The following is an 18,016-nucleotide window of genomic DNA, read 5'->3' as shown; positions in this document are numbered from 1 at the left end:
CCGGGCCCGCGGCCGGGTCCCTGCAGATGGCGGTGCTGCTCCGAGGAGGACGCGGAGCCTTCCCCGCCTTCCTCCCGCCCCGGCCGGGCTGCGCTGGGGGCCCGCAGGGCGTGTGCGAGCCGAGCCGGGCCGGGACAGCGCGGGCCCGGGCCCGGTCCCCATCCCGGTACCGATCCCCATCCCACTCCCGATCCCCATCCCGGTCCTTGTCCTGATCCCGATCCCGTTCCTCGTCTGGATCCCGATCCCGGCTCCGGTCCCGATCCCGATCCCTGTCCTAATTCTGATCCCCATCCCGCTCCCGTTCCCCGTCTGGATCCCGATCTCGGTCCCCGGTCCCTGTCCTGATCCCGATCCCAGTCCAGATCCCAATCCCGATCCCCGTCAGGATCCCGATCCCGGTCCCGGTCCTAATCCTGATCCCGGTCCCTGTCCTGATCCCGCTTCCGGTACTTGTCCCTGTCCCGATCCCGATCCCCATCCCTGTCCTGATCCAGATCCCGATCCAGATCCCAATCCCGATCCCGATCCCCGTCAGGATCCCGATCCGGGTCCCTGTCCTAATCCTGATCCCGGTCCCGGTCCCTGTCCTGATCCCGGTCCCGATCCCAATCCTGCTCCTGGTCCCCATCCCAATCCCGGTCCGGATCCCAATCCCGATCCCGATCCTGGTCCCGGTCCCGGTCCCGGCGCGATGTGATCGCTCCCGCACCATGTCCCGGCAGCGAGGTACGGGGGGGGGGCTCCGACGGGATGCGAGGCCGGGGGGCACCAACCCCAGACCGGGGGGAAAAGGGGGTTCAGCCCTGGGGGAGGCTGAGGGGGCAGGGAAGGGAAAAGGGGGTTCGGGAAAAGAGGAGGGGGTGAAAAGGGGGAGTGGGAGGCGCGGGGGCTGCGGGGTCAGAGCTGGAGGGGAAGGAGGGACGGGGTTGTTCCCCCGACATTGGGGTGTCCCCCCCGACATTGGGGTGTCCCCCCGACATTGGGGTGCCATGTCAGGCTCGGGGGGCCCAGCGCCCCTTCCAGCCCCCTCCCAGGGGCAATCTGGGAGTGCAGCAGCCGCGGGGGGAGCGTCCCCACCCTGCAGCCGTGGCCTGGAGCCTCCGCACATGACGAGTCACGCTGTGGCCGCGAGCAGCTCCCCGCAGCCTCCTCTGAGTCATCCCGCGCTGGGCCCGAGCCACCCGCGGGGTCCCCCGGGTCACCTCCACACCCCCGCGCCCCCCGGGCGCCTCGTGGCTCGGATAAAACCCCAAAAGGCTGCCCCGAATCGCCGCCCGCGCTGGCATCACCCGGGCGCTGCCGTTCCCATGGCATCCCCGGGGCCGCGAGGATGAGGAAGATGGCACGAGGATGAGGAAGATGGCACGAGGATGATGATGATGATGGTGATGATGCCACCGTGCCGCGGGCGGGAGCTTTGCTAGGAGACGCTCTGTGTGTGTTTGGGGGGCGTTTTCCTCCCGCCCCGCAGACCGAGGCTGATGTTTTCCATGCCGGCCGCTTTCCCTTGGCACGGCAGCGGGCACCGGGCACCGGGCCAGGGCTCAGGGCAGCCCCTGCAGCGGCTGCGGGCACGGCTGGGCACGGCTGGGCACGGATCGCTGCCCCAGCGGCCGGGGGAGGGCGCGGGGGGGGCGCAGCGAGGGCAAAAGGGTGAGAGAGAGGACGGAGATGTCATTGCCGAGGAATTCAGCCTGGGCGGAGGAGAGCAGAAAGGGAGGGAGGGAGGGGACGAGCCAGGCCCGCTGGCCGGGGGGGGGACAGTCCCGTGTGCCCCACGCCGCCCGCAGGTCCCTCCAGCGCTCCCCTGCCCCAGCCCCCGCCGCTTTTCCCGCTGGGAGCTCTTCCCCCCCTTCCCTGCCCCGGTTTCCAGGGAAATCCAGATGTTTGGGCCCAGCTCCGGCGTTGCTCGGCCCGGACTCAGCGCTGCCAGATGTTTCCTCTCCCCCCGGGCTGGGTGTGGGCTCCGCGTCCGGGGACGCGCGGAGGGGACGGGGGGACCCCGGTGCCAGCAGCTCCGGGCAGGGGAGGGGGCGTCACCCGGCCCTGGGACCGTGTGACATGGGGGGCTCCTTCCTCTGCCTCACCCAGGGAGTGCCAGCGCCTTTTTGGGGTGCCACCGCCTTTTTGGGGTGCACCACATCCCCGTTAACACAGAGAAATTTGGGATTCATCCCTGTTAACCCGGAAAAAGTTGGGATTCATCTCTGTTAACCTGGAGAAATTTGGGATTCATCCCTGTTAACCTGGAGAAATTTGGGATTCTTTCCCATTAACCCAGAGAATTCTGGGATTAATCCATGTTAACCCCGAGAAATTTGGGATTCATCTCCGTAAACCCAGAGAAATTTGGGATTCATCCCTGTTAACCCAGAGAAATTTGGGATTCATCCCTGTTAACTGGAAGAAATTTGGGATTCATCCATGTTAACCCGGAGAAATTTGGGATTCATCCCTGTTAACCTGGAGAAATTTGGGATTCTTTCCCATTAACCCAAAGAAATTTGGGATTCATCCCCGTTAACCTGAAGAAATTTAGGATTCATCCATGTTAAACCGGAGAAAGTTGGGATTCATCCCTGTTAACCCGCAGAAATTTGGGATTCATCCCCATTAACCTGGAGAAATTTGGGATTCATCCCTGTTAATCTGAAGAAATTTGAGATTCATCCCCGTAAACCCAGAGAAATTTGGGATTCATCCCTGTTAACTGGAAGAAATTTGGGATTCATCCATGTTAACCCAAAGAAATTTGGGATTCATCCCTGTTAACCTGGAGAAATTTGGGATTCTTTCCCATTAACCCAAAGAAATTTGGGATTCATCCCCGTTAACCTGAAGAAATTTAGGATTCATCCATGTTAACCTGCAGAAATTTGGGATTCATCCCTGTTAACCTGGAGAAATTTGGGATTCATCCCCATTAACCTGGAGAAATTTGGGATTCATCCCTGTTAACCCAGAGAAATTTGGGGTTCAGGGATCTGGGGGTGTTGGTGTCACCTGTGGCACTGCAGGTGCAGCATTGGCCGGTGGTGGCCTCGCTGGCACTGTCCCTTTCCAGCTGTGCGGTGGCACAGGGGCTCCAGCAGGGCCCGGGGTGCTCTGGGGACAGCTGGCACCGGTGCCAGGCCGTGGGTGTTTGATGCCAGAGCCTGGGGGGAGCCGGGCAGTGACCCTGGGGCACCGGGGGACATCTGCCCACTGCGGTGGTGGCACCTGGAGGTGCCCAGGGCAGGAGGGCCCTGCAGGAGCGGGGACAGACCGAGGGCACTCCTGGTCCTGCCCTGCAGCACCTGCACGGACCCCAGACTGTCCCCACCGGGGACAGAGGGACAGAGGGACAGAGGGACCTGCCCGGAGTCTCTCGGGACACCGCGGGGTGGCGGCGCTGCTGGCCCGGCCCTCCCGCTGTCCCTGCTGCGGGCACAAAGCAGCTCCTTGTCCCTCTGTCCTTCCCCGCCTGGCGCTGAGCCCCGACCCCTGTCCCTACCCTGGCATTTCAGCCTTCATCAGCTGCTCCAGCCTGCCAGGGCTCCTCTTCCTCCTCATCTTCCTCATCCTCCTCCTCCTCCTCCTCCTCCGCACGTGCAGCAGCAGCAGCCCCCGGTGCACCCGGGAACAAACCGGCTCTGTGAGCACAACAGAGGAGCCTTCATCCCCGCAGGGCCCCCTCCTCATCCTCCCCCGGTGCCCCCGCGCCCGTCAATGGCCGCATTGTGCCCGCCCAGGGCAGGTGCAGCAGCAGGGCAGGGCTGGTGGGACCGGGCACGTACCGGCCATGGCATTGGGGACACCCTATGGCATCGGGGACACCCCATGGCATCGGGGACACCCTATGGCATCGGGGACATCCCCTGACACTGGGGACACCCCATGGCATCGGGGACACCTCCTGGCATGGGGGACACCTCCTGGCATGGGGGACACCCCCATGGCATTGCGGACACCTCCTGGCATCGGGGACACCTCATGGCATTGGGGACTCCCCCATGGCATCGGGGACGCCCCCATGGCATCAGGGACTCCCCATGGAATTGGGATCCTCCTATGGCATCGGGATTCCCCTATGGCATCGGGGACACCTCTGTAGCATTAGGGACCCTTCATGGCATCGGGGACACCCCCAGGCATTGGGGACACCCCCTGGCACTGGGGACATCCCCATGGCATTGAGGACCCCCCCAAGGCATTGAGGACACCCCATGGCATCGGGAGCACCCCACAGCATCAGGGACACCCCCAAGGCATTGGGGACACCCCACAGCATCAGGGATCCCCCCTATGGCATTGAGGACCCCCCATGGCATTGGGGACACCTCCATGGCATTGAGGACCCCCCATGGCATTGGGGACACCTCCATGGCATTGAGGACACCCCCTGGCATTGGGGACACCCCCACAGCATCAGGGACACCCCCACGGCATCGGGGACACCCCCACAGCATCAGGGACCCCCCACAGCATTGGGGACCCCCCGGCCGTGCCCGTGCAGGAGGCAGGGCCGGTGCCGCCCCGCAGTGCTCTGGGTGTGCGGTGTCACGCTGCTGTCGCTGTCCCCTGCAGACCTGGACAAGCTGCTGTCGGACCTGCGCTCCTTCCTGCTCCTCCTGGACCGTGAGAGCCTCAGCGCCGCCGCTCGGGCCAAGAAGAGCTCGGTGTGGGAGCTGCTGGGGCGGCTGCAGGGCCCAGGTGAGTGCGGGGCTGGGGCTGTGTCTTGTACTGGACTGGTTAGTGAGAATCAGAATATTCAACACAGGAGATTTATGGTATTGGAATGGGAACTTCGCCCTGGTGCCCCTTTTAGTCTCTTATGTTTTTGCTCTCTTACCCTCTTACTCTCTTATCCTCCTTTAGTCTCTCACCCTCTCATCCTCTCTCCCCCTCTCTTCTCTCAGTCCTGCTCTGAGCTGTGCCTGGCAGCTCCCAGCAGGCCCCTGCACCCAGGCCCTTTGCAATAAACCCCAAATTCCATGACCAGAAGAAGATTTCTTGTACTGTAATGGGAACCTCACTCTCATCCTCTCTACCACTCCCTTTGCCTCTCTCCCTGTTTGGGCCTGCTCTGAGCTGTGCCTGGCAGCTCCCAGCAGGGCCCTGCCCTTGGCCCTTTGCAATAAACCCCAAATTCCCCACCTGGCTGCAGAGATCTCTCATCTCCATCCATCCCCACCATCCCTGACACTCCTGCAGGCATGGGGGTGCACAGGGTCACCAGGGTTAGGAGTATGAACGTGTTTAGGGCCAGTGAGAGTCCATGACCCTCCCTGGGCCTTGCCCCTCACAGCAGAGGATGCCGAGTACATGATCATGCGCTGCCTCTCGCCCTCCCCGGGGCCCCCGCAGGCCCGGACCAGCCCGGGTGAGTCCCCCCCGTCCCCATCTCCTCCTCCACGCGTGTTTTGGGGGGTCCCCGACCCCTCAGCTCCCCGGCACGGAGCTGCCACTGCTGCTTTTCCCCTCAGGCTCCGGGAGCGCGGATGCAGCGGGAGGCAGAGCCCGGCCGAGCCCGCCCAGAGCGGTGAGAGGGGAAACGAGGGGCTGGGGGCTCAGAGAGGGGCTGGGGGGCTCAGGAGGGTGGGAGAGGGGGCAGAGAGGGGCTGGGGGGCTCAGGAGGGTGGGAGAGGGGACAGAGAGGGGCTGGGGGGTTCAGGGGGGCACCGAGGGAGCTCAGGGGGTGGCAGAGGGAGCACCGAGGGGCTGGGGGGGCTCACAGGGGTGGGAGAGAGGGGGCACAGAGGGGCTGGGGGGCTCAGGAGGGTGGGAGAGGGGGCACAGAGGGAGCTCAGGGGGTGGCAGAGAGGCTGGGGGGCTCAGGAGGGTGGGAGAGGGGACAGAGAGGGGCTGGGGGCTCAAGGGAGCAGCAGGGGCTGGGGGGGCTCAGGGGGGCACCGAGGGAGCTCAGGGGGTGGCAGAGGGGGCACCGAGGGGCTGGGGGGGCTCAGGGGGGCACCGAGGGGCTGGGGGGGCTCAGAGGGTGGGAGAGGGGGCAGAGAGGGGGCTCAGGGAGTGGGAGAGGGGGGCCCATCCCATACCCACGATGGCACCACTGGCCAGCCTTGCTGGCAGCGAGGCTCCAACCAGCCCGGGAGGTTTTTTGGTGCCCACCCGCCCCCGGACCCTGCGAGGTTCCCCCACATCTGGAACCCCCCTGTACCCCCAGAACAAGGAGCCGGGCGCCCCCCCGAGACCCCCGGCCCCCCCGGCCCCCCCGGCCGATGACTCCTACGAGGACACGGAACCCCCCGGGCACGGCAGAACCGGTGAGGACCCCCCGCGCCCCCTCCCCAGCGCCCCCCGCCCTGCCCAGCCCTGACCCCATCCCCGCTCCCAGGCGGCGGCGACAGCGACAGCAGCCACTACGAGTCGTACGGAGAGGAGGAAGAGGAGGAGGAGGAGGAGGCGGTGAAGGACCGGGCTCATTACCTGCGCTGCAGCGCCGAGGCCGAGCCCCCCGGGCGGCCCGAGCCGCAGCTCTGCGGGTTCCTGTGGAGGAAGCGCTGGCTCGGGCAGTGGGCAAAGCAGCTCTTCATCGTCAGGGAGCACGTGCTGCTGGTGAGGAGGGTGGAGGGAGGCGTGGAGGGGGAAGGTGAGACAGGAAAGCCTCATAAATATGATTGGCTGGCAAAAGATTTGGAGAATATAGGAACTATAAGCGGGATGGAAATGAAAGCAAGTTTAGGTGAGCCAGGGGAGACAGACAGACAGACAGACAGGCAGAGTGTTGGGGAAGATGAAACAGGAAAGCCTTATAAATATGATTGTCTGGCAAAAGATTTGGAGAATATGGAAACTATAAGTTTGTAACCCAGTGTGGTAATGTAATGATTCTTATAGGCTGTATGTAAATGCTGTAGGATTTGTATCTTGTACTGGATTGGTTAGTGAGAATCAGAATATTCAACACAGAAGAAGATTTATTGTGTTGTAACGGGAACCTCGCTCTCTTACCCCTTTTACTCTCTCACCCTCTCATCCTCTCTGCCCCTCTCTTCTCTCAGTCCTGCTCTGAGCTGTGCCTGGCAGCTCCCAGCAGGGCCCTGCCCTTGGCCCTTTGCAATAAACCCCAAGTTCCATTGTTGGGGAAGATGGAACAGGAAAGCCTTATAAATATGTTTGTCTGGCAAAAGATTTGGAGAATATAGGAACTATAAGTGAGACTGAAATGAAAGCAAGCTTTGAGATCCCTCAGTTACTGAACAACTGGAAAACAATGGTGTGGCTGGCTGAAGGTGATCCCCTTTTGGTGGAACAACACCCTCTGCTTGCAGACAGCTCCAAGGGGCAGAGCAGACCCTGCCAGCTTGGCAGAAGGGGCCCAAAGAGGAGTTTGTAGGGTTTAAAATGTAACACAGTGTGGTAATGTAATGATTCTTATAGGCTGTATGTAAATGCTGTAGGATTTGTATCTTGTACTGGATTGGTTAGTGAGAATCAGAATATTCAACACAGCAGATTTATTGTATTGGAATGGGAACCTCGCTCTCTTACCCCATTACTCTCTTACCCCTTTTTACTCTCTTACCCTTTTACCCCCTTACCCTCTCACCCTCTCATCCTCTCTCCCCCTCTCTTCTCTCAGGCCTGCTCTGAGCTGTGTCTGGCAGCTCCCAGCAGGGCCCTGCACTTGGCCCTTTGCAATAAACCCCAAGTTCCATTGTTGGGGAAGATGGAACAGGAAAGCCTCATAAATATGTTTGTCTGGCAAAAGATGTCGAGAATATAGGAACTATAAGCGAGATTGAAATGAAAGCAGCTTTGAGATCCCTCAGTTACTGAACAACTGGAAAACAATGGTGTGGCTGGCTGAAGGTGATCCCCTTTTGATGGAACAACACCCTCTGCTTGCAGACAGGCCCAAGGGGCAGAGCAGACCCTGCCAGCTTGGCAGAAGGGGCCCAAAGAGGAGTTTGTATGGTTTAAAATGTAACACAGGATGGTAATGTAATGATTCTATAGGCTGTATGGAAATGCTGTAGGATTTGTATCTTGTACTGGATTGGTTAGTGAGAATCAGAATATTCAACATAGAAGAAGATTTATTGTGTTGTAATGGGAACTTCACCCTGGTGCCCCTTTTACTCTCTTATCCTTTTACTCTCTCACCCTCTCATCCTCTCTCCCCTCTCTTCTCTCAGGCCTGCTCTGAGCTGTGCCTGGCAGCTCCCAGCAGGGCCCTGCCCTTGGCCCTTTGCAATAAACCCCAAATTCCCCACCTGGCTGCAGAGATCTCTGCTCTCCATCCATCCCCACCATCCCACCCCCCTCACTCCAACAGGCATGGAGGGGCCCCCCTGACCCCTCGGGGCCCCCCTGACCCCGCTGTGCCCCCCTGACCCCGCTGTGCCCCCCTCAGTGTTTCAGGTGTGCCGCTGACCTGCAGCCCGTGCTGGAGCTGGACCTGCGCGGCTGCCGTGTCACCGCCAAGGACAAGCGGGGCAAGAAGATGCCACACGCCCTGAAGGTGACAGGGACAGCAGGAGAGGTGCTGGTCATCGGCTTCCAGAGCCGGCAGCAGGCCGAGGACTGGAGGAAGGTTTGGAGGTGTTGCAGCCGGGCAGGAGCGGGGTGGGCATGGGGATGCTGCTGGCCGGGGGCTCTGCACAAATCATGAAGTTCCTCCAGCTTTGTCTCCACAACCCCCATACCAAAAATCCTAAAATCGACATTTTCACCCTGTGATCATTTTATTATTACACCATTCAAACCTCTGTGACTTTCCGGTCCTCATACAAAGCTGGAAACTCGCTCCAGGGGTCACAATCAAACCCACAGGTGTTCTGGTCTGTGTGCCTGGGGGGGTCCTTGGCAACTCTGGACACCCAGAGGGATGCAGTGAGTTCTGACAGAAGTGGAAATAGGATGGGGGTGGACAGGGTCACCAGGGTTAAGAGTTCTATCCCCGGCTGGGGGCTCTGTACAAATCACAAACAGGACAGGACTGCTGGGAACGTGCCTTGAGCTGTTTGATTTTCCAGCATCAGCCTCATTCCATGGTTATGACAATGGGGAGATGCCACCAGCTCACATCCCAGGCAGCAGACCCAGAACTTAATGTTACAACTCACTTTATGAGTGTTTTGACCAATCCCACAAAGCAAAAGCACATTGACAGTAGTTCCATCCAACCAGTATAAGCACAGGTACCTTTGGTTAAACAATGCTTGCTTATTTCAAATACAATCCCTGCTTGTGAGCCTTCAAACACAATGCACAGAGCTCCATTATTAAGCTTAGAACTCCCTAATATCTCTCTAGATAAACTTTTCTGTAGCTTAGGGAGTTATTCTAGACAAGCGTTAATACACAGACCATTGTTCTATTTGTCTTTGCTTTTCTACAGTTTAAATAATTTTTCTGCTGCCCAATCTCATGGCTGCTGCTTTAGCTCTGCTCACAGTTCTGCTGCCTCTGAGGCCTTTTGCAGCTTTCCCAAACCCCTCTGATTTTATGGATTCCCACAGGGGAAATGGGGGCGTGGCCCCGCTCAGGTGCTCCCGGGGTGTGTCCCCATTCCCTTTTTGGGGTTGTGAGAGCGTTTTCAGCTGGGGGGAGTGGGAGTGAGGGGTGTAGTGCTGCCCGTTTGGCTCTGCAGGTGATCGAGGAGGTGAGCAGCGATGCCCCGAGCGGGCTGGCAGCGCTCAGTGTCCCTGCACCGCCTTCCTCGAGGCTCAGCAGGGTGAGTTTGTCCCCTGGGAAACTCAGGAATGGCTCAGGAATACACCCCAACCCCTTATCCTGGGCTCCTTTTGGGGAAGGGGTCGGGAATACCCCCAACCCCAAATCCTGAGCTCCTTTTGGGGAGGGGGTCAGGAATGCACCCCAACCCCGAATCCCACACTCCTTTTGGGGAGGGGGTCAGGAATGCACCCCAACCCCAAATCCCACACTCCTTTGGGGAGGGGGTCAGGAACACACCCCAACCCCAAATCCTGGGCTCCTTTTGGGGAGGGGGTCAGGAATACACCCCAACCCCATATCCTGGGCTCCTTCTGGGGAGGGGGTCAGGAATGCACCCCAACCCCGAATCCCGCGCTCCTTTTGGGGAGGGGGTCAGGGTGCAGGGGGCTGAGACCCCACCCAGCTGGGTTCTGAGCCTGCCGCACCCCAGCTCGGCAAGGAGGAAGAGGAGGATGAGAATCGCTGCCGGCAGAGCCCGGCCCGCAGCCCGCGGCCCGGAGAGGACGCCAAAGGAGGTGGGGGCTGCGAGGGGCTGGGGGTCGGGGGGGCTGCAAAGGGCCGGGGTTTGGGGGGGGTGCTGGGCCGGGGTTCCGGGGTTGCCGCCCCCAGTGGGGGCTGTGAGGGGCCGGGGTTTTGGGGGTGCCGCCCTCGGTGGAGGCTGCAAAGGGCCGGGGTCTTGGGGGTGCCACCCCCCCTTGGGGGCTGCAAAGGGCTGGGGTTTGGGAGGTACCTGCGAGGGGCCGGGGTTCGGGGGTGCTGTTCCCGGGCTAGGCTGCAAAGGGCCGGGGTTTTGGGGGTGCCGCCCTCGGTGGGGGCTACAAAGGGCCGGGGTTTTGGGGGGTGCTCTCCCCGGACGAGGCTGCAAAGGGCCGGGGTTTGGGGGGTACCTGCGAGGGGCCGGGGGTGCCGGGCCGGGGTTTGGGGGTGCCGCCCTCGGGGGGGGCTGCAAAGGGCTGGAGTTTGGGGGGATGCAAAGGGCCGGGGTTCGGGGGGGGGCGTGCCGGGGCGGGGTTCCGGGGTTGCCGACCCCCGTGGGGGCTGTGAGGGGCCGGGGTTTTGGGGGTGCCACCCTCGGTGGAGGCTGCAAAGGGCCGGGGTTCGGGGGTGCTGTCCCCGGGCGAGGCTGCAAAGGGCCGGGGTTTGGGGGGGCTGCAAAGGGCCGGGGTTTGGGGGAGCTGCGAGGGGCCGGGGGTGCCGGGCCGGGGTTTGGGGGTGCCGCCCCCGTGGGGGCTGCGAGGGGCCGGGGTTTGGGGGTGCCGCTGACCGGGTGCCCGCAGGGTTCCTGGCCGTGCGGCTGCGGGGCCGCTGGCAGCGCCTGTGGTGCGCGGTCCGGCACGGAGCCCTGCGCATGTTCCCGGAGCCCGGCGCTGCCCAGCGCCCCGTGTGCGCCCTGCGCCTGGACGGCTGCGAGGTGACCCCCGGGGCGGCCGCCGGATCCCCCCAAAACCTCCGGATCCGAATCGCCCAGCGCGGCCGGGAGCTCGCCCTGCTGCAGGTGAGGGACCGGCAGGGTACCCCCGAGTCACTCCTGGGGGGCACCTGGACCCTGTCTAGGGGGGCACCCCTGAGCCCAGATCCTGTTCTGTCACACACCCCCGAGCCCAGACCCTTCCTGGGGGCACCCCTGAGCCCAGACCATGTTTAGGGGGCACTCCCTGAGCCCGGACCCTGCCCCAGGGGCACCCCCTGAGCCCAGACCCTGCCCGAGGGGCACCCCCTGAGCCCAGACCCTGCCCTGGGGGCACCCCCTGAGTCTGAACCCTGCTGCAGGGGCACCCCCTGAGCCCAGACCATGTCTAGGGGGGCACTCCCTGAGCCCAGACCCTACCCTGAGACGCACCCCTTGATCCCAGGCCCTGCCCCGGGGGCACCCCCTGAGCCCAGGCCCTGCCCCGGGGGCACCCCCTGAGCCCAGGCCCTGCCCCGGGGGCACCCCCTGAGCCCAGGCCCTGCCCCGGGGGCACCCCCTGAGCCCAGGCCCTGCCCCGGGGGCACCCCCTGAGCCCAGGCCCTGCCCCGGGGGCACCCCCTGAGCCCAGGCCCTGCCCCGGGGGCACCCCCTGAGCCCAGACCCTGCCCGAGGGGCACCCCCTGAGCCCAGACCCTGCCCTGGGGGCACCCCCTGAGTCTGAACCCTGCTGCAGGGGCACCCCTGAGCCCAGACCATGTCTAGGGGGGCACCCCCTGAGCCCAGCCCCTGCCCTGGGGCACCCCCTGAGCCCAGCCCCTGCCCCAGGGGCACCCCCTGAGCCCAGCCCCTGCCCCAGGGGCACCCCCTGAGCCCAGCCCCTGCCCCGGGGGCACCCCCTGAGCCCAGCCCCTGCCCCGGGGGCACCCCTGAGCCCAGCCCCTGCCCCCCCCCAGGCCCGTTCGGACGAAGAAAGGGAAGCGTGGCTGAAGACCCTGCAGGCCAGGGGAGGAGCGGAGCCCAAGAAGGGCGACGGGCCCCCCCCGAGACCCCCCAGGCCGAGCAGCCGCCCCGCTGCCGGGTAAGGACCTTGGGGACCCCCCGGCCCTCCCGCTCCGGGTGGGGCGCGGGGGTAACGCGACCCCTCTGCCCTCAGGGGGCTCCTGCTGCGCCGGGTGCCCACCCCCAACGCCTACATGGACGATCCCTTCGGGCAGGGAGCAGCTGAGACCCCCAAACGTCTCCACTCCAACGCGGAGCGGCTGCAGCAGCTGGTAACATCTGCCGGGGGTCTGTGCCCCCCACTCGTGCCCCTCAGCGCGGGGGGATCCACTCCCACTCCCACTCCCACCATCCCCTTGCCCACGGGCTTCTCTCGGCCTTCCTTCGGCAGCAGCAGAGCCTGGACCGGGCAGCGCAGGGGCAGCGCCCCAGACCCGCGTCTGCCGTGCCCAGCAGTGCCAGCAGCGCCGCCCCGGGCGGTGCCCGGCCCGCGCACGCAGGTGAGAGGGGCAGGGTGTGCCCACCTTCCCCAGAGCTGGGATTTCTGTGTCCTTCCCCTGTTCTTCCTCCCCAGCGTTCCTCCTCTTCCCTTCCTCCTGATCACCCTTTCTCTTCCCTTTCTCCCCAGTGTCCCTCCTCTGCTCTGTCCCCTGAGCATCCTTCCCCTGCCCTTCCTCCTCACCCTCCCTCCTCTTCCCTTCCTCCTGATTATCCTTTCTCTTCTCTTTCTCCAGACCCTCCCTGTTCTTTCCTTCCTTCTCACCCTTCCTCCTCTTCCCTTCCTTCCCACCACCCTTCCTCTTCTCTTCCTCTTCTCTTCCTCTTCTCTTCCTCTTCTCTTCCTCTTCTCTTCCTCTTCTCTTCCTCTTCTCTTCCTCTTCTCTTCCTCTTCTCTTCCTCTTCTCTTCCTCTTCTCTTCCTCTTCTCTTCCTCTTCTCTTCCTCTTCTCTTCCTCTTCTCTTCCTCTTCTCTTCCTCTTCTCTTCCTCTTCTCTTCCTCTTCTCTTCCTCTTCTCTTCCTCTTCTCTTCCCCATCACCCTTCCTCTCCCTTCCTTCCCACCATCCTTCCCCTGCCAATCCTCCCTCCTCTTCCTCATCACCCTTTCTCTTCCCTTCATCCTGATCATTCTTTCTATTCCCTTCCTTCCTACCATCCTTTCTCTTCCTCTGGACCCTCCCTCTTCTTTCCTTCCTCCTCATCCTCCCTCCTTTTCCCTTCCTCCTGATCCTCCTTTCTCTTCCCTTCGTCTTGATCACCCTTTCTCTTCCCTTCCTCCAGACCCTCCCTCCATTTCCGTTCCTCCTCACCCTCCCTTCTCTTCCCTTCCCTTCCCACCATCTCCCTGCCCTTCCTCCTGACCGTGCCTCCTCTTCCCTCCCTCCCCAGCTCTCCAGGCCAGGCCTGCCAGTGCCCAGCTGCCCCAGGACAGCCCCAGCCTGCAGAGCCGGGATCAGTGCCTGTCCCAGCACACCCTGACCCTGCCCCAGAAGAGGGGCACGCGGAAAGGGCTCGATGTTGTCGGTAGGAGCACGCAGGGGCTCTGGGGATGTTATGGTCTCTTCCAGACAGGTCTTGTGAGCTCTCAGAGAAATATTTCACACCTAAAATAGCATAAAATCAGCAAGATGGCTTCTGTAGTAGTGTTAGAAACAGAAAAGTTTTAAGGGAAGGCAAAATTACAAAGCTCTTTATGGAGAAAACCTGAGCTGAGGGCAAAAATCTCTCGCTCCTAGTAAAACACCCTACAAAAAACATTTGTTCTTTTGTTCTCTTCTTTTTCTAGTAAGTTGCTTAAGTGAGACTTTTTAGCTTCTGTCCCACTGGCTATCCTTCAGTTTGAAGTAAAGTCCCTGAAAGTGTCTTTTTTTCTAATTAAAGAGAGAAACTTCTGAGCTTCTTTTCCTTTTTAAAAAGACAAAAGATAATTTAGTCACTCTGTTGTGGCATTCATATTCTCTGAAAAAATCCCTTCACCCAGGATTCTTCTCCTGGGAAGCTGAGAAGGCTCAGAGAAAAAGGAAAACAATTCTGATCTCATTTGCTTCTCCTGTGTTTTGCTTGTCTGGAATGTGTTTGGAGATTGTTTACCCACAGGTGATTGTTCCATTGGATTCTGCTGGGAGTTGTTTTCACTCTTTTGGCCAATCAGGGCCAAGCTGTGTCAGGACTCTGGAGAGAGTCAGGAGTTTTCATTATTATCTTTTGAGCATTGAGTATCTTTTCTGTATTCTTTAGTATAGTTTAGTATAATATTCTTTAATATAATATAGTATCATAAAATAGTGAGAACATGGAGTCAAATGCATCAATCCTGCCTTCATTGGGGCATTTCTCAGCAAATACAAAATTCTGTCAAATTCTATTCCTGCACTCTGGGCTGGGCACTGCCCACTCTGGGACCGGGCACTGCCCCATCCTGGCTGGGCACTGCCCACTCTGGGGTCAGGCACTGCCCACTCTGGGGTCAGGCACTGCCCACTCTGAGTTCAGGCACTGACTGCCCACTCCTGGCCAAGCACTGCCCACTCTGGGTTTGGGCACTGCCCACTCCTGGCCAAGCACTGCCCACTCTGGGGTCAGGCACTGCCCACTCTGTGGCCACTCCTGGATGAGCACTGCCCACTCCTGGATGGGCACTGCCTACTCTGGGGTTGGGAACTGCCCACTCTGGGGTCACTCTGGGCCAGGCACTGCCTACTCCTGGATGGGCACTGCCTACTCCTGGATGGGCACTGCCCACTCTGGGGTCAGGCACTGCCCACTCTGGGGTCACTCTGGGCTGGGCACTGCTCACTCTGGGTCAGGCACTGCCCATTCTGGGCTGGGCACTGCCCACTCTTGGCAGGGCACTGCCGACTCTGGGTTGGGCACTGCCCACAGTGGGCCGGGCACTGCTCACTCTGGGGTTGAGCACTGCCCACTCTGTGCCCACTCCCGGCCGGGCAATGCCCACTCTGTGCCCACTCCTGGCCGGGCAATGCCCACTCTGTGCCCACTCCTGGCCGGGCAATGCCCACTCTGTGCCCACTCCTGGCCGGGCAATGCCCACTCTGTGGCCACTCTGGGTTGGGCACTGCCCACTCCTGGCTGGGCACTGCCCATTCTGTCCTTGCAGGGCACAGAGCCTCTCCCAAGCCGGAGCGGCAGCTGGAGAGGGGCGTGCAGGGCAGGCTGAGAGCCGGCTCCGAGATGAACCTGCTGAGCCTCGGGAAGTCCCTCAAGGGTCACATCGCTGCCACCGCCGGCTCGGCTGGCTCTGAGGTGGGAAACACCGAGGTTTGAATTAAAGGATCCCCTGAATTACAGAAATAGTGAGGTTTGGAGGGCACCTCTCACCCTTTTTGTGCTGTTTTTCCCTCAGGGGTCGTTCCTCAGGCCGCTGCTGAAGCGCACCACGTCAGCCAAGAGCGCCCTGAGGCCGCCGCCGTCCCCGGTCGTGGCAGGGAAGGGAAATGTGATGAGGAAGACAAAGGTAATTCTGGATTAGGTGTCTGGGTTTGGAAAGCCAGGTGTCTGCTGAGGAAGGCAGGAGCCTCCTCTGAAATGTAAAAAATGTAAAACCCCCTCTGTGACCGTGTTCAGAGGGGTCTGAGGATGAGGGAAGAGACGAGGATCTGACTCCATGTTTCAGAAGGCTTTATTTATTATTTTATGATATATATTACATGAAAACTATGCTAAAAGAATAGAAGAAAGGATTTCATCAGAAGGCTGGCTAAGAATAGAAAAAGAAAGAATGATAACAAAGGCTTGTGGCTCGGACAGAGAGTCTGAGCCAACTGGGCTGTGATTGGCCATTAATTAGAAACAACCACATGAGCCCAATCCCAGATGCACCTGTTGCATTCCACAGCAGCAGAGAACCATTGGTTACATTTTGTTCCTGAGGCCTCTCAGCTTCTCAGGAGGAAAAATCCTAAGGAAAGGATTTTTCATAAAAGATGTCTGTGACACCCCCTCCCTCCAAATTGCTATAAATTTTAAATTAAGGGGCTCAGGCAAAAAATATGGGAGCAGGAATAACAGTTCTTTAACGGGGAAGAAAATAAAAAGATAAAATAAACAATGCAGTGAACTAAACCAACACTGCCAGAGTCAGAACCCAGCCTGACACCCTGTGGTTCAGGCTGTTGGCAGCAGAACCATTGGAATTGTGGCTCAGCCCTCCTGCAGTGCCAGGGCTGGTTCTGCTGGAGCAGGGATCCTGGAGAAGGGTGGAGTCTCTGCCTCTGAAGATCCAGGGGAAGGAGAGGCAGCTGCTGCTCCTCTGGGGAATCCCGTGGAGAAGCCGTGCTGGTGTTCCAGAATCTCCAGATTATATCCAGGTAGGAATGCTTGGCTGGTGTTCCAGAATCTCCAGATTATATCCAGGTAGGAATGCTTGGCTGGTGTTCCAGAATCTCCAGATTATATCCAGGTAGGAATGCTTGGCTGGTGTCCCAGAATCTCCAGATTATATCCAGGTAGGAATGCTTGGCTGGTGTCCCAGAATCTCCAGATTCTATCCAGGTAGGAATGCTTGGCTGGTGTCCCAGAATCTCCAGATTCTATCCAGGCAGGAATGCTTGGCTCCTCCCTCTGGGCTCACATCTCCCAATGGGATGCTGCAGTTCTTATCAGCCATGCAGGGACATTCAATGGCCTCTTATCAGCAGGTGTCTCCCAGAGGGAGGAGTGGGTGTGGAAGAGATAAGGAAAACTGCCCATGAACAGGAGACAGCTGCCATGCAGATGGGGAATTGAACACAATTTGCTTGGCAATCCAGGACAGAAGGGTTTAGGGGATCCTACAGAACAGGGAAATGAGGGATTGACCCCCCCCACAATTTAATTTATCCAGGAGTGGGAGATGAAATCTGCGATGTGAGCACCACGGAGTCTCCCAGAGAGCGTCGGGCTGCGCGTGGATCGTGCAGGACCAGCCTGGGATCAGCCCGGAATTTGACTTTTACCCACCATTATCAACGCTACCACTACGCACATCTATTTTTATATCCAGATATATCGATGCACACATATCAGCTCCCCAGCCGGGGGTCTCCTGCCTCTCCCTCCTGCATCCCCACCTCCTTTATGGGGTGCAAACCTCCATGAGCTGCTGACTCTGTCCCGAGTATGGGCCCACCCCGAATTTCCAGGGATGGGTGTGGATAAACCCTGGGGGACACAGATTTATTTGGGAGGGATCCAATTCCATTCCCTGGAGCCAGCGGGACCCGGGCTGGGCCCTGGGTGCTTTTCCAACAGCTGTGCTTGTCAGGGCTTGGTTTGATTGGAGAAATGTTTATTTTGATTTTTATTAATTTTTTTTTAGAGAATTAAAAAAAATGAATAATACTTGGGTTTTATGGGAAAGGGTGAGCTGGGAAGTGGGGTGAGGGGGGTGTCCTTGTCCTTATCCTGGTGAGTGCGGCTCCATCCTGCTAAAGGGGTTTGTGGGGTCCATCCCCATCCCAGTAAGGGGTTTGTGGGGTTAGTCCTGATCCCAGGGAGGGAATTTGTGGGGTCAATCCCCATCCTGTTTAAAGGGGTTTATGGGCTCCATCCAGGTGAAGGGGTTTGTGGGGTCAATCCTGATCCCAGGGAAGGAGTTTGTGGGGTCCATCCCCATCCTGGTAGAGGGGTTTGTGGGGTATCCCAATCCCAGTGAAGGGGTTTGTGGGGTCCATCCAGAGTGGACTGATGGCCCCCCCACAGTGTGTGGGGGTTTGTTCCCATCCAAGTGTGTGGGGTCCAGGCCATTCTGATGAAGGGGTTTGTGGGGTCAATCCTGATCCCAAGGAAGGAGTTTTTGGGGGATATCCTGATCCCAGTGAAGGGGTTTGTGGGGTCAGTCCCGATGCCGGCCGGGGAAGGGGTTTGTGGGTCTACCCAGAGTGGGTTGATGCCCCACCCCTGGTGTGTGGGGGTTTGTTCCCATC

At 60.0% G+C, this 18,016-nt stretch overlaps 1 protein-coding gene across 4 annotated transcripts; it reads left to right on the top strand.

Moving 5' to 3' along the window:
• Positions 1-26: 26 nt before the first annotated feature.
• Positions 27-17,449, top strand: LOC129131563 (actin filament-associated protein 1-like 2). 4 transcript variants are annotated; one of them, XM_077191765.1, is made up of 18 exons: positions 27-729; positions 4,570-4,695; positions 5,294-5,365; positions 5,469-5,524; positions 6,167-6,266; positions 6,338-6,558; positions 8,360-8,539; positions 9,599-9,682; positions 10,115-10,199; positions 10,962-11,179; positions 12,049-12,173; positions 12,249-12,366; positions 12,486-12,594; positions 13,482-13,616; positions 15,211-15,356; positions 15,457-15,567; positions 16,222-16,420; positions 16,936-17,449. In XM_077191765.1, exons 1-18 carry the CDS (start codon positions 714-716, stop codon positions 17,187-17,189), a joined length of 2,355 nt encoding a protein of 784 aa, XP_077047880.1. In that variant the 5' UTR covers positions 27-713; the 3' UTR covers positions 17,190-17,449. The 4 variants fall into 4 exon arrangements, with proteins under 4 accessions (XP_077047880.1, XP_077047881.1, XP_077047879.1 ...); XM_077191766.1 differs by having other exon boundaries at positions 5,291-5,365; positions 12,489-12,594; XM_077191764.1 differs by having other exon boundaries at positions 5,291-5,365.
• The last annotated feature ends 567 nt before the right edge of the window (positions 17,450-18,016 follow it).

The sequence above is a fragment of the Agelaius phoeniceus genome, chromosome 30 (genome assembly GCF_051311805.1).
Source record: "Agelaius phoeniceus isolate bAgePho1 chromosome 30, bAgePho1.hap1, whole genome shotgun sequence".
Classification (NCBI taxonomy): Eukaryota; Metazoa; Chordata; class Aves; order Passeriformes; family Icteridae; genus Agelaius; species Agelaius phoeniceus.
Note: the sequence above shows the minus strand (reverse complement) of the source record. Positions and strands in the feature narration are given on the sequence as shown.